Source organism: Galleria mellonella, unplaced genomic scaffold (genome assembly GCF_026898425.1).
Source record: "Galleria mellonella isolate WM207_F2 unplaced genomic scaffold, CSIRO_AGI_GalMel_v1 utg38, whole genome shotgun sequence".
In the NCBI taxonomy this organism is placed as follows: Eukaryota; Metazoa; Arthropoda; class Insecta; order Lepidoptera; family Pyralidae; genus Galleria; species Galleria mellonella.
Window position 1 is genome coordinate 4,153,733 of NW_026442090.1, and position 15,572 is coordinate 4,169,304.

General features: G+C 30.8%; 2 protein-coding genes and 1 long non-coding RNA gene across 3 annotated transcripts; 1 reads left to right on the forward strand and 2 right to left on the reverse strand.

The window, feature by feature from the left end:
• Positions 1-2,231: 2,231 nt before the first annotated feature.
• On the reverse strand, positions 2,232-6,359 carry LOC128201250 (para-nitrobenzyl esterase-like). Its single transcript, XM_052897679.1, has 3 exons — positions 6,122-6,359; positions 2,945-4,230; positions 2,232-2,520 (listed from the first exon to the last, which is right to left on the reverse strand). Exons 1-3 carry the CDS (start codon positions 6,311-6,313, stop codon positions 2,316-2,318), a joined length of 1,683 nt encoding a protein of 560 aa, XP_052753639.1. The 5' UTR covers positions 6,314-6,359; the 3' UTR covers positions 2,232-2,315.
• A 3,459-nt stretch (positions 6,360-9,818) lies between these two features.
• LOC128201251 (esterase FE4-like) lies at positions 9,819-13,968 on the reverse strand. The gene is made up of 3 exons (XM_052897680.1): positions 13,734-13,968; positions 10,579-11,861; positions 9,819-10,100 (listed from the first exon to the last, which is right to left on the reverse strand). Exons 1-3 carry the CDS (start codon positions 13,923-13,925, stop codon positions 9,896-9,898), a joined length of 1,680 nt encoding a protein of 559 aa, XP_052753640.1. The 5' UTR covers positions 13,926-13,968; the 3' UTR covers positions 9,819-9,895.
• LOC128201252 (uncharacterized) lies at positions 13,829-15,407 on the forward strand. The gene is made up of 2 exons (XR_008253134.1): positions 13,829-13,966; positions 14,835-15,407. It is a non-coding gene; the product is annotated as an uncharacterized LOC128201252 (long non-coding RNA).
• The last annotated feature ends 165 nt before the right edge of the window (positions 15,408-15,572 follow it).

Consider the following 15,572-nt stretch of genomic DNA (forward strand, 5'->3'; position numbering starts at 1 on the left):
AAATGGCAACGCATGGGGACCCCCCATGCGTTGCCATTCCTCATCATGGGCGAAACAGTATACTCTGTTATGTCCAGGGCACTGCTCATGTCTATAGGCGACGGTTACCACTTTCCAACAGTGGGTGGGCCGTCAGATTGGTTGCCATTCTAAGTTGTATAAAAAAAAATGTTGCGTTATACAATCACAATATCTAGTACCCTTATTAATTAATAGTTGTAGTCCTGTACATAGGTATCTAGTGGGCCTACTGTATGCAGGTACTTGTATTAGTACTTCTTTTTGTTGTGTGTCCTTTATTTAGGTATAATGTAACTTGACAATGGAAATTTAATGTACTTATTATGATCGCCATTTCCAACAATTGTTTCGACTGATGTTTTCTATTTCCGTGTGCTTACAAAGTAAGAATAAAAGACACCCAGTGCTTTTAAAACGTTCACGTGTACGATATTGGTATGACGTTATCATCGAAGAAAATTCAGAGCATGTTTATGCAGTTGCATACATTTTGCCTGAATTTCGACGTCTAATGTAATGTTGAAAGTGTTAACATAACCCATACTAGAGTAAATTACAAAAGCAATTAAATTACGGAAATAACAATACAAGAAAAACTCGTTACTTTTATTATCTTTCTTCGGCCTAAAACTATTCATATTCTCTGGTCGACAATAAAACCAGCAGTAAATGCAATCTTAACACGCCACCGTAGCGAAACTCGAAATTTAAAATTACAAGATGGAAATAACACCCTCAGAAGGAAATTTAACCTTTTGTTGCATTTATCCATCTAGAAAGCCGCTTCTTCACATCTTCGCGTTATTTCTGTTTCATCATTCAAGTTATTAAATACTGAAATGTGCTGCCTATATATATCTTGACTTACCAAACCAAATTATGGATTCAATTCTTTCAAAACTTGTACTCTAAACTAAATATTTAGTTTTGTTTTTATTTTACTGCTATTTTCTTTTTTCTTCGTGCTTCAATTTTGGATAGATATCTCATTTTATTTATATATTTTTTTCTGTTATATCTCAGAATAATGAATTAATATATATTGTTTTGTATATATATATATATATATATATATATATATATATATATACATATACGTACATACGTTATGATACGTAATCACCTAGTTGCATGTATATATTACAAAAAAAATGGATGAATAACCTAACAGAATTATATATTTACCTAAAAAAATTAATTATCTGATAATGCCTCCGCCTATGAAATCTTTGTGTGTCCCATATTAATTTACCTGTGTCATAAATGACTCAAATAAAATGTTTATCTATGATTAACTAATAGAGAATGCCGTGAGGAAAATGTACATTTATTTATATATTTGTGTATTCAAATTTAATTAAACTTTGTGTAAATTTCATTACACACTCTACACTTGGCTGCACTTATAATCCTTTTCTATCCTTAACTGGGGTCATAAATAGATGCTCTCAATTATAACAATAACAAGGCTCTGAATAATTTATTCAAGTTTATAAAAATTTTGAAAATATTTAAATTATCTCTATTTCTCTCTAGAATTCAGTTTTTAAATTATGGAGAGAATTGACAGGCACGGTACCAACGAACGAACGTTACTTCTAGAGCTCGTATAGAATGCTGACGTTGTTCTTTTATATTCTACTAATTTTGTACTTGTAAAACTTTGAAAAGATGTTTGGATATTTGTTACTCAATTAAGCTTAAACGGCTGAACGGATTTATATAAAGTTTGATACACGTATAGATTACATCTTAACTTAATACATCGGATATTTTATCGATTCACGCAGGTAATTTTATGAGCACTTATGCAGTGCTCATTAAATGTGTCACATACACATGCCAGCTACATAAATTAGCTTTTGACAAAAACTATGCAATTTTAGGGTGATTATTGTACATACTTAATTACTCATTGTTATGTCGTTGTAAATAATATGTAAATGTAAACGGGTAGCTGCCTAACTTTTTTTATTAACTCAGTAAATTGCACTTCTTTTTTTGTAATAACTTAAAATAACATAAACCTATGTTCATACGTAAAAGACACTTGTTTTATCAACTGTATTGTTTGTAGGTACTCATTAGATTAACTGGAAGAAATTAATTTTATGGAATAAGTCTATCATTATCATCGTTATAAGAATTTTATAGGAGCTGAGTATTTTTAATAACATATTATACTTCAAAATAAAGATCTGTGAAGCATCTACCCATGCGACATATTTTTATTTAATTATATAAAACAACAGATAATAAAAATTAAAAACAACTAAATTATAATCTAAAAAAATCTAAAGCTCGCTGTGCTTGGCAGGCGGCGCCGGTGGTGCTACGGGAGGCCGATAGTATTGCTCATAGATAGCATCCCAGAAACGCACTCGTTCCTCCAATAATGCCTCTCTCAGCTCCAGCTCCCTTCCTATCTCCATGTACGGGGAGCCACCAGCATTTGCAGGAGGCCACACTGGATACGATGACCCCTTTGGCACCGGATTACTGTTTGAAAAGTATTTCTCGGTTTATACTCTATATTAAACCAACTAAGTAATATTTTATGTACATTATGCATTTAATAAGTATTAATAGACACATTAGAAACAGAAAAGTTAGTATAGAAAGAAAACCATTTACCGGACTTTAAAGGCATTTGGTATTATTTTGATCTATTTCTGTCCATAGATACACTTAAACTATGCAAATAATGAATACCACAACTTTAAAAATGTGCTCTATCTCCCCAACAAGCACACATTCTTTTATAATCCCAAATAAAACACGACCATAGGTATATTGTAATATATACAATGTAAATTACATACTTCTAGACTACGAAATGACTATTGAGTAATCAGTCATTTCATTATTAAAAACAAGAATATTTTATTTTAGTGCTTTAGATTTATATATGAGTATCACTTACCCAGTTTTAATAAAATTAGACCACAGATCTCTCACAGTAGCTTTAACATTCCGTAAATCATCACTAATATTTTTTTCATCTCTATCTGCAAAGAAAGTTCCATCAAACACAGCCATTGTTTGAGCACAATGATTTGCTCCTCGGAGATTTGGATATTGTTCCGGAACATTAACTTCTTCTACGAATGAATATTCATACAAGTATATTTTGTCATTACCAGCTTCGACTTGTAACTTTATAGACCTCAGTGCTGGATATGCAAAAACAATATCAGTGAAATAATCGACAAAACCAGTTATTGTGTCTGAACTTACTGGACTATCTTTAAAATAGATTTTTTTAATCTGCTCAGCTACTTCATCTCTCTGTTTCTCATTCTCAAATTGTAAATCAGCTGGTAAAAAATCTGAAAATTTTTCATTCATTTTGTCTCTCCATTGTTCAAAAAGCGGTAAACGAAACAATCCTTCCATGTTAGTAAATCCATATAATAATGGCACTTTTTTATATTTTCCTCTTTTCAATAAATTAACAGGGGTATCATCAAGAAACTTATCTTCTCCCGTATCGCGTTCAACACATAAAGTAAATCCAAAAGTTGAATCAGTATTATCTAAGAATGCATAAGATACTAACATATCATAAGACGCCGTCTTATAGAATTCTTCTAAAGCATAAAAATCATCAACATTCGTAAAATTTAGAAGTTTTGCATAATCTTTTGCAATCTTGAGAGGGTCTTGCTGTAAGGACCACACCGCCGTGTTAGAACCACTCTCAGGTATTGCTTTCGTAAAAAGCCCTTCTGTTAATGGTGATAGTAATAAAAGATCGATGGCTGCAGATCCAGCACTGCAACCATCTAAAGTGACGTCATATGGATTGCCTCCAAAGCTGGCAATGTTTTTCTTTACCCATTGCAGTAATGCAACCTGGTCTTTCATACCGGCATTACCTGGAGCATATTCTGTACCTAAGCACAAAAAGCCTTGTACTCCAAGTCGGTAATTAAAGGTCACGACTATCACATCTTTACGTTTTACCAAATTTTTTGGAGTTACTAAATCACCAAAACCTATTTGGAAACCACCTCCGTGTACATAAACTACAACAGGGAGATTATTATTGTTTGTGTTAGGAACGTATACATTTGCAATTAGACAATCTTCTTGAATATTTTTGTCTGTAAAATTATACATTTGAAGAAATTCTTTGGATTGATGGCAAATTATATCCTTATTTACTGCCTCTAGGGTTTCTGACCATATTGGTGCTGGTAGAGGTGCCTAAAAATGATAATATATTAGTTCTGCAGTCAACAATCTCCTATTATGAACAACAATGAGAGTTGATACTACTGCACCACTTTATGTGACCCTCTATAATTTTATCAATTAATTTAACAACGTATATTCGAACTATAGTGATGCAGTACCGTTTTTCATAGAAGAAGAAAACAGTAAAGGATTATTAATACATACATCGATTTATCAAACATACATATCTTAGAACGGAGTCGTTCGTGTCTATATTAATATGATTAAGAGAAAGGCTTTAATGTTTTTGTACTTGTTTGTAATTTCAATTGTATATATTTTTTTGTGAAAGTTTTCATCTGTATAATTTGTACTGTTCGAGGTAAGGGTCCTGGTGACTTGTAATACAGGTTTAATACCTAGTACAGGCACCATCTCCCACAAATAATATTGTTAAAATGTTTTGCAAGTTATAGATATTAAGTCTTTAATTGTTTGTGGTGAGAAATAATAATAATAAATAAATAAATATTATTAACACGTAAAGTAGGCTATACTTTAATTGTTAACTAATTCAAACCATTCCTTAAAACTAGTGGCAGTATTTATTAATAGGGCCTCAAATTTTTTTTTTTACTAAAAATAAATATTTCATATAATAAAAAAAAAATAAAAATCTCGAAAAAATTTACAATTGCATCTGTATTAACGACTGTACACAGTACAAAATGTATAGGTACATACTTATTATTACGTAATGCTGTTAATACAGATACAGATAGTTAGTTTTTTCGAAAATTTTAAATTGTATTGTTTGAAAATGAAATCTTATTTAAGAAAAAATAAATTTTGAGTCCTTATTAATGAATACTAACACCAGTTTTAAGGAATGGGTTATGTTAGTTAACATACTGTATATTATTAAATTTATTATTTTGTATTTACAAAAAATTAGAGATCTCTAATTTGCCTATAAAAGTTATTCGGCGTGCGCTGCGTAAACTATTGACGATATATAAAATAATGTAGGTATATATATGTAGATATTTTTTCATGTATTTATATAATTATTTATGTTATTTTGTTTTTCTTGTGCCTGTAATTATAATATATGTATTTGTTCTAGTAAGGTACATATTCAACTTATAGGTATGTATAGATATTTTAAATATGTACATATTTGCATTATACAATATATAAACATATATTGTATAATGTAAATAAAGTATACTCATTATTCATGCATATATGTATATATATACACATTTACTCATCATTTGTCACAAAAAAATACACGAGGCTATATATCTAATTATAATGAAATCACAATAACCATTTTTTGTTTAACAAATTATTATTAGTTAATCAAAATACGAGTAGAATTAAAAGATGTTTTTTTTTTTTAATTTAAAGACGAGATTCGTATCATGATATTAATACTTATCCAAACAAAATAGTTTCATAATTAAAGTTGATTATGTACATGTAAATTCTTCTTTAAATTATTCGAATCGGACCTTTCATTTATAAGTTACAACGACTACGAAAATATTTATAGTAAGAAAAACACCTAGATTTCAGTGAACAGACTTAAGCTTAATATTATTGTTATCTTTTGTTGGTCCAAGTAAAGTATTTATTTAAAATATGAGTATTAATTTATCTTTTTATGCGAAGCCCAGGCGGGTCGCTAGTAATAAATAAATCAAACTTCACAGATAAGTTCGTTGCGTCACATACTTGCTAGGTACCGATTACTTAATTTTTATATGTTTGTAAAATACTAAATTTTGTAAAATTTTCTAAAAGCTCTAATAAGTCACATGAATTAAAGTATTTCTGGTTTTCTTTTTTCGCTAACGCAATAGCAAAAAAAAAATTTATGACCTGTAGTATGATAATAATATGTTCTAAATCGTACTTTAAATTTGTTGGGTCCTGTCGGTGCCTTGGCATATGGAATTCCGTAGAAGACAAAAATGTCCACTTCGGGGTCCTTATATCCACGAACAGATCCTTGGGAAATATGAACAACCTTAGACTCATTCTCGTCATTTTTCCGGTCACAGATTACGCCTACTACGAGGCACCAATACAAAAACAATCTACGCATTGCTCCGGTAAACAGCTACTAACAATACGAACACAAACTAGATACTGGTAATGGACGAATAACTCCAAGATATATTATGCTATTATTAGCACTGTATCGTAAAGCTCATATCTATTTTTATTAATTATATAAGTACCTATATATTTATATCTTTTGCATTATCAGATTTGTTTTAGTTGATATAGTATCAAATTAAGGTTGCGATGTAGATATTTTTTTTTATTTAAACAGTTATTTAATTAGATGACATATTTTGTTAAGATTTCAAATTACAACAAAATTCGTTAAAACCTTTTGTTGAATAAGATTCTTTCATATTATGCCGACCTCAAATAATTGGGATATGAGCAGCAAAATAAATATGATAGTCTTTCAGACTTGTGTTAAATATATTCTGATCCATAAATTAATTATTTAATCGCATATGTATTTAAGCTAGCATTAATTTTTAAGCACTGCAGGGAGTCAGTGGATGCAAATGGCTCAGCACCAATTCTTATGACAGTCTATGCGGAAGGCCTATATTCAGAAGTGGATAGTTATCGGCTAAAATTATGAATGATAATAATCCTAAACTAATATAATCACTACATAGTATAAAACAAAGTCGCTTCCCGTCTGTCCGTCCCTTAGATCTTTAAAACTGCGCAATGGATTTTGAAGCGGTTTTTTTTTTAATAGATAGAGTGATTCAAGAGGGAGGTTTATATGTGTAATACATAGTAGAAAAACACTGATAAATTTAGAGGTTTCTAATATGATGTGATGTAATGTGCACACGTGCGAAGCCGGGGCGGGTCGCTAGTAAATACTAAATTAGACTGTAAATTTTTCATCTTATGTTATCGCCATCATCAGAACAGCCACTACTAAATGTCCACTACTAAACACATGGCTACTGGCAAAGCCAATTGGCATGCTTAGCAAGCGGATTGACAATCGCAGTTAGGCTTTAGAGATGTTTTAAGAGAGGCGCTACTGCCCATCCTTGGCCTTCCTTAGTCGCCTATTACGACACCCATGGGAAAGGTAGAGGTGGGATATTCTATACCGGTACCATACAGCCAATCTTCAATTTTATGTTATATGGACGTCAAATTCGTAAATTCGTGCACTCATTTCCATTGTTTGATTTTAGGCATTTATGATCTAGATGGTTCTTAATCGTTTCTATGAAAATTGAAATTTATTGGGTTATTATAGTTACTGACATTAGTAGATAAGTTAAGACATTTATTTTCCTAAATATTTTGAATTAATTATGTTAATAATATAATAAATTTAACAATATAGGCAGCAGACTAGCCTATATAGACATATGTATATACATATGTAACGGGAAATTAATGAACTCATAATAATAAATAAACGAATATTGTAATGAATTGGTCTGTATGTTCTAAATATACCAAAGAGGGGGGAAAGGGATTGTTAGTAATAGGGTCTAATTAACCCATTGCTAGCAATACACCCAATCAGGTCGACCTCCACGCGGTTTCCCCTGGAAACCATCGTGGTTAATTCTAGTGGAATTCGTCACGATGGGCTAACTGACCTGCCTTTTCATCCTCACTGGTGCTCCGCCAGTGTATCCCGATAGCGCAGGCGGGGTTACCATTCCATTATCACTCATTAAAAAAAGCCATACCAAAGAGTATTGCATATAATTATTTTTTCCTTATTTTATAATGTCATTATTCTACTATCTACTTATTATATATACGAATAAACTTTGTACTACTTACAAAAAGTGCCATCAGAGCGTTTTCACGAGCACTTTCCGTACCATTTCACGCTATAAATATGAATTTTCTGTTGAAACTGCAGCTGTCTGTTGCACTTCTATCCCTACAGGTCGAAGTATAACCATTTATTTGGATAATGGATCGCTTTTATGAAGAAATTATTTATGGTTTTATAAAATAACGTGGCATGTTTAACGGGAGTCTTCTTTTTTATCATAGCTTATCGTTATTTATTAAGAATTTCATTTACTAAAAAGATACTAAAATGATACTAAAATTGTACACGTATCCTTCTATTTTCGCTTTGTATAAGAACTTTTGCTACAAGCCAAAATCAACGTAGTTCTGAAACACGAAACCTGTTCTTATTATCTCTTGAAAGGTATATATAGTTTATTTATTTATCTACTTCAGATTTATACAATATAAAAAGTAAATCAATAAAACCGTGCAAGCTCAATGCAATATCCGCTGGAGTGCTTCGCTTGTATAAAGCAAATCCCATCGAAACGATGCTTTCGTTCATTTGTTTGAATATCCATTCTCCCCTCAGCTTTGGAGCTTAAAGTTAATTGTGTATGGGGCAGAACAGCCAGGCGTTAGCTCGAAACATTTATTGACTCGAGTCACTCAACAATCTGTAATTCTGTACTACGTATTTTCATCAGATTTGAAAGGAATTCACGGAAATACGTTGTCTTGGGAACATCACATTAGTAACAAAATATAATTTCACTTAGTCTTTTTATCTCTCTATGTATCTTCATGTTATATTATTTTCATGTTTATCCCACTAATATAATGAACATATAATATATAATTTATTGCACTTGTAAAATACATAGATAATATATAAATTTTAATGAATGTGATAATTTAAAGACATGAAGAGCACCATGGTCTTCACAGAAAACAATGGACCTCTTACGTATTGCCATTTCATTTCTGATAACCAAAAACTAAACAGCAATCTAAAGACTAAAGCAGATAGAATTTGAAAAAGACTTATAACGACATTTAAAAAATAAACTTCATTCATCAAATACATTTAACCTGTTTAAGTTAAACTTTGTAACAGATCATACATTACACCCAAAAAACTTTACATCCCTTCTTCAGCAGTCGGCTAAATAAATGTAGTGCAATACCAACTTTTTCTATTGTTTACAGGAATCCCTTGTTTATCAATTGTGATAAAGTACTCCAATTTAAAAGAGCTTCGTAGCAATTTATATACAAGTATTGATATATCAAACTGCAATAAAACTCTTGGAGCGAACTTATTTAGAGGGGGAACAGCGTACTGGGGATTATTTTAACAGACAAACTTAGATCAGATTCTGTGATATACGAGTCAACTAGCTCCATAAGCGGCAATAGCTGAAATAAATAATCGAGTTATTGTAAGGATACCGCTATTATCTTCCATAATTTACTTAGTCAGGCATCGCTTTGATAGTCTTAATCTTAACATATTTGGAAAATCTATTTGCATTATCCTTTAATTGAAAATGTTCTTCTAAAAAAAGAACCATGAATCTAATTTTTTAAACCTCCATCTATCGAGTTGGTATGCCTATAAAACACTCCCTTCAATGGAAACCAACGAACTAAATTTAAAGAACACTGCCACTATATGCTTTATAATAGTTAGTTTAATAATTTTTCTTTTTTCTTTCCTATGCTTCAAAATAAAGACCCATGAAACATGTTCCCATTGGAAATATCGTTCTAAGGAGCGTTATTGCAATAACATAGACTGTTTGTTATAATTATATTATTAGTAAATAAAACAACTGACAATAAAAATAAAAGCAATTAAATTATAATCTAAAATCTAAAGCTCGCTGTGCTTGGCAGGCGGCGCTGGTGGTGCCGCGGGAGGGCGATAGTATTGCTCGTAGATAGCATCCCAGAAACGAATTCGCTCCTCCAGTAGTGTTCCTCTCAGTTGCAGCTCCCTTCCTATCTCCATGTAAGGGAAACCATTTGCGTTTGTAGGGGGCCATGCTGGATATGATGATCCTTCTGGCACCGGATTACTGTATAAAAAACATTATTTGATTCAATATAATAGTATATAAGTAAACTATACTTCTATTTTTATTTACCTACTAATTAATATTATCAATTATTAGTCAACAAAATATTACCTATAATGTATCTAATACATTACCTACTTTTTCTCTTTCCAAGTTTTTAAAAAAACTATATAAAATAAAAGAACTATACAATAGAACAACTATATAAAATAGAAGAACTATATAAACTAAACTAAAACACTTTTTTGAGCACAGAGTGTATTCGAACATTATATTATGATAGTGGAATAGTCCTTTTTAAACGAAATATGAGTTACCATTAATAATAACACATCTAAATATTTATTAAAATATCATACATTTTTAGTAAATATTGTCAGATCTATAATATAAACTAATAAAAGGCACAAGTAACTACACATAAGTATCATAATTCCTCATTCTTAGCCCCAGTATAAAGAACGTAAGTATTGCTTACCCAGTCTTAATAAAATTAGACCACAGATCTCTCACAGTAGCTTTAACTTTCCGTAAATCATCACTAATATTTTTCTCATCTCTACCAGCAATGAACGTTCCATCAAGTACAGCCATTGTTTGAGAGCAATGATTTGCTCCTCGGAGACTTGGATATTGTTCCGGAACATTAACTTCTTCAATAAATGAATATTCGTATAAATATATTTTATCATTACCAGCTTCGACTTGTAACTTTATAGACCTCAGTGCTGGATATGCAAAAAGAATATCAGTGAAATAATCGACATAACCAGTTACAGTGTCTGAACTTATTGGACTATCTTTAAAATAGAATTTTTTAATCTGCTCAGCTACTTCATCCTTCTGATTTTCATTTTCAAATTGCAAATCAGCTGGTAGAAAGTCAGAAAATTTCTCATTTATTCTGTCCTTCCATAGTTCAAAAAGTGGCAAACGGAATAGACCTTCCATGTTAGCAAATCCATATAGCAACGGTACTTTATTATATTTTCCATTTTTCAAAATATTAACAGGGGTATCATCAAGAAACTTCTCTTCCCCTGTATCACGTTCGACACATAAAGTAAATCCAAAAGTGGAATCAGGAACATCTAAGAATGGTTTAGAAGCTATTATTTCATAAGGCACCGTTTTATAGAATTCTTCCAAAGCATAAAAATCTTCAACATTTGTGAAATTCAACAATTTTGCGTAATCTTTTGCATTCTGAAGAGGATCTTGTTGCAACGACCATACGGCTGTATTAGAACCACTCTCAGGTATTGCTTTAGTAAAAAGTCCCTTGGCTAGAGGTGAAAGCAATAAAAGATCAACAGATGCAGAACCTGCACTGTAACCAGCTATAGTGACATCATCCGGATTACCCCCAAAGCTGCCAATGTTTTTTTTTACCCATCGCAGTAATGCAACCTGGTCTTTCATACCGGCATTCCCGGGAGCATATTCTGTACCCAAGCATAGGAAACCTTGTACACCAAGTCGGTAATTAAATGTTACGACTATCACATCTTTAGTTTTAACCAATTTTTTTGGAGTTACTAAATCCCCATAACCCACGTGGAAAGCACCTCCATGTACATAAACCACAACAGGAATATTTTTATTGTTTGTTTTGGGTACATATATATTTGCAATCAGACAATCTTCTTGCATAATTTTCTCTATCCCATATGTTCCAATAAATTCTTTAGGTTGATGGCATATTATGCCTTTATCTACTGCATCTAATGTTTCTAACCAAATTGGTGCAGGAAGAGGGGCCTGAAAATTAAAGGAAAATATAGTTTTTAGGACTTAATTTTACATTTCAACTATAGTTAAGATATTTAAAATCAACATTTCTTAAAACGTGACTCAAAATATAGGTGGGTAATATACAGTAATATCTATATATCATAGTTACAATGTCTATATTAGTCAAATCTCGAATATGTTAAATGTCTTTTATCCAATATATTCAATGTTAGATAACAGGAAAAATTAGGAATAAAGAACTGGTTCAAAATTAAATAGACATTCAACTGTTACTACTGAGTGATATCCTTTTTCCGCTGTTAATTTCCGAAAGAACCCAATATATAGATATTGGAGCAATACTAATATTAACCATGTCTAGTTCAAAAGCTCAGCGCCTCAAACTCGAAATCTTAGAAGTAGCAAATAATAGCTAGCTCTTGTTGCCAGGATTAAATCATTTAAAAGCCTTGATTAAGAGGTTCTGAGAAAATTACTCTAAGAAATTTATTCTTTTGAGTAAAAATAATACGCGTGTACTAACAAGAGCTCTTACTGGACACTGCAAACTAAACAAGCAAATGGCTCAACTAAATTTATGCCCAAAAATTGTTTGCAGATTTTGTCACAATCAAGAAGAAACATCGCAGCACTTAATTTATGAATGTGGCCCACGCATGTGTTAGATATTTATTTTAAATTATATTAATTTTCTTAAACCTCTTGTGTTAAAATGTGTACCTACATTTATTAATAAAAATCAGACTAATTACTTTAAATATAATAAAATATTAAAATTGTTATTATACCAAATTTTGTAATGAATTATTCTTGTAATGTATATAAAACAATAATTTATATTTTAATTAATTTTATAATTATTTATTATCATGATAATTAAATAAAAAGTAATGAAATTCTAAGTACACGTGGTCTCACTAACTTGTTCACTCTAATTCGGTCCTGTGGATATAAAAGATTGTTATTGGGGTGGAGAGACACTTCTTGTCCAACCGTTGAACAGAGCGGAGCTCCCTGACGTATCAAGAGTGAACAAGTATAGTAAACCACGTAGTCATTATATAAAATATATCACAATTATTGTTGATGGAAGTCCTAAAGAAGATATAGTTAAATAAGTGTCAATGGATTAACAGAAGTTGGGTATTTATGTTATATATTATCTGTTATATATTATATGCAAAGTAAAATAAGTAAATATATGATTTAATAGTATGATATCTAAATTAAATAAACTAAGTGAACTTGTACTTCATTTCTATTTATCACTAAGAGGCTTACAACCTTTATATTGCTAAAGAATATATTATATACATATATGTAAAGTTAGTATTACGTAGTACCCCACACATATATTATATATATAATAAATAAATAATAACTGCCTACCCTAATGGGAGACAGGCGTGACAGATGTAAATAATGATTGAAAAATGGAGATTACCATTTTTAAGACATGCATAAACGATATATCTACTTTGAAAAATACACTTTATATCCAGAAGAACAAACTTCACTACAAAAAAATCTTAAAATTCCTATCATTGATAGTAATTAGCAGCGACCTTAAAAAATACGAGCACGAAAGATCATGAAAAGGTCCCAGTGGAAAAAAACTCATCTTTCCATAGTAATAATAATAAATGCCTAGTTCAAAATACCTAACGAAAATATTACATAAGACAGACATAAAAAATTCATACCAATTGATAATCTCCTCTTTTTTTAAGTCAATTTAAAACTAATTGAAAAATGATGATAATGATTATACTTATTTCAATAAAGTAAAAGTCAAACATTAACTATAAAATTTTATAATTTATATGAAATTGTTGGTAATATATTTTTATGTTATTTAAAAAAACTTTTAACATTTACCTTAAATTTATTTGGTCCTGTCGGTGCCCTAGCATATGGGACTCCATAGAAAATGAAGATATCCTCTTCGGGGTCTCTAAATCCACGAATAGATCCTTGGGAAATACGAACAATCCTGGACTCTGCCTCATCACTTGTCTGATCACAAACTACGCCTGCTACGAGGCACACACATAGAAGCAACCTCCGCATCGTGATGACATGCAATAACTGAGCACTTAATAAACAATCAGGTAAGTCGAGGTGTAAAGAATAATAGTATGATATCTAAATGACTACACCCAATAAAAAATATATAAGATATATTATTCTTTATCGTAGTAGATAAGAATATTATTTACTGCAGTAAAGTACAAAATCAAATTATCGATATTGTCAATTTATTTATTTTTTCACTTAAAAGACACAAATATGTGTACAAACATTGTGACCTTCCGAAGTGAACAAGGTTTACGAAGTAATTGCTGTTACAACTTCCTCCTTATAAACATAATATTAAGTATATGTATACAATGCAACGCAACAATATAAATTTATATTACTATTATAAAGAGGAAAGATTCGATTTATTGTTTGTAATAGATACACTCAAAAACTACATAATGGATTTTAAAAATTCTTTTGCAGCATAGGTTATGTAGTAATTTCGTAAATTGTATATACTCGTGCGAAGCCAGGCTCGATGTTTAGTAAAATAGGTATATCCAGATTATGCGAGTGACGGCGTTTAATTTAATACATCAGATACTTTTTATTTGTCGGACATAGATTTGTCACTCAAATGAATATTTAACTGGCTGATCTTTCACTCGAATGAATATTTAACTGACTGTCTGATCCTCCCTGGAAAAGCTAAGCATTGAGGAGTGTGGCTTGGCTTGGTCTTGGTTGACAGCGGTCGCATAGCTCCACTCGGCTTGGCTCACTTAGCTAGTTCGTTCGGAAAAAAAATTAAGTTGTCGTCTACTCGCTTTTGTATTATTGAATACTCACTCAAGTTCATTTGTAACTGAAAATGAAAATATTGATGTGCAATTAGATTTAGTATCATCAAGCTGTCGATTATGTGTAAAATTAATAAATATTTTTTTCTATTTTCAGTGTTCGCTTAAGTACAAGGTAGATAAAAATATAAAAGGAAGATAATATATATACGGGCGATAACCTCGCCCGGGCTACTGGTTTCAGATGTCGGGAAACCAGTGCGGAATGCTAGGTAAAAATGAATTCACTTTAGTTAATTAGGGCACAAATAATATAATACTATATTGTTAGGGGGAAAGGGATTGTAAATAATGGGGTCTAACTTCCTCATTGATAGCAATATCAGATCGACCTCCACGCGGTTCCCCCTGAAAAACATCGTAGTTAATTTTAGTAGAATTTTTCAAATACTAGTAAAATGTATTTTATAATTGTAAACTTTTTTTTTCTTGTTTATTCTATGGTTCGAAAAAAATTTCATCTCGAGTCTAATACCAATACTAGCGTCTGTGACGAACATGCTTGTTGTTTACTTCGGTAACATATTAATTTTATCCCATCCTGCGGTCTCCTGATAATAAAGTAATTTTTTTTTGTTTAAATGTGATTTCTATTATGTTTTTCTATTATATATATTATGTTTATCATATGCACCTATATTACTCGTACCTATGAAATATTATTTGTAATGATTGTTCAATAAAAAAATCTCATATTAATTTATAAATACTAATTATAAATAATGTGGTCTATTAAAGCAGTTAAAAATATTTGAAATTAAAATGTTAATATTTTTAATAAATATCTACGTTAAGTCCTGTATCTTCGATGTATAGTACCTATATATCTCCCAAA

Bases quoted from the DNA above. Each gene is read 5' to 3' on its own strand.
- LOC128201250 (XM_052897679.1), bottom strand. From the start codon at position 6,313: ATGCGTAGATTGTTTTTGTATTGGTGCCTCGTAGTAGGCGTAATCTGT. The intron at 4,231-6,121 runs GTACGATTTAGA...TATCATTTTTAG, and splicing joins CAGGACCCAACAAATTTAAA to GCACCTCTACCAGCACCAAT. The intron at 2,521-2,944 runs GTAAGTGATACT...CTTTTCAAACAG, and splicing joins TCTAATTTTATTAAAACTGG to TAATCCGGTGCCAAAGGGGT.
- LOC128201251 (XM_052897680.1), bottom strand. From the start codon at position 13,925: ATGCGGAGGTTGCTTCTATGTGTGTGCCTCGTAGCAGGCGTAGTTTGT. The intron at 11,862-13,733 runs GTAAATGTTAAA...TTTAATTTTCAG, and splicing joins CAGGACCAAATAAATTTAAG to GCCCCTCTTCCTGCACCAAT. The intron at 10,101-10,578 runs GTAAGCAATACT...TTTTTTATACAG, and splicing joins TCTAATTTTATTAAGACTGG to TAATCCGGTGCCAGAAGGAT.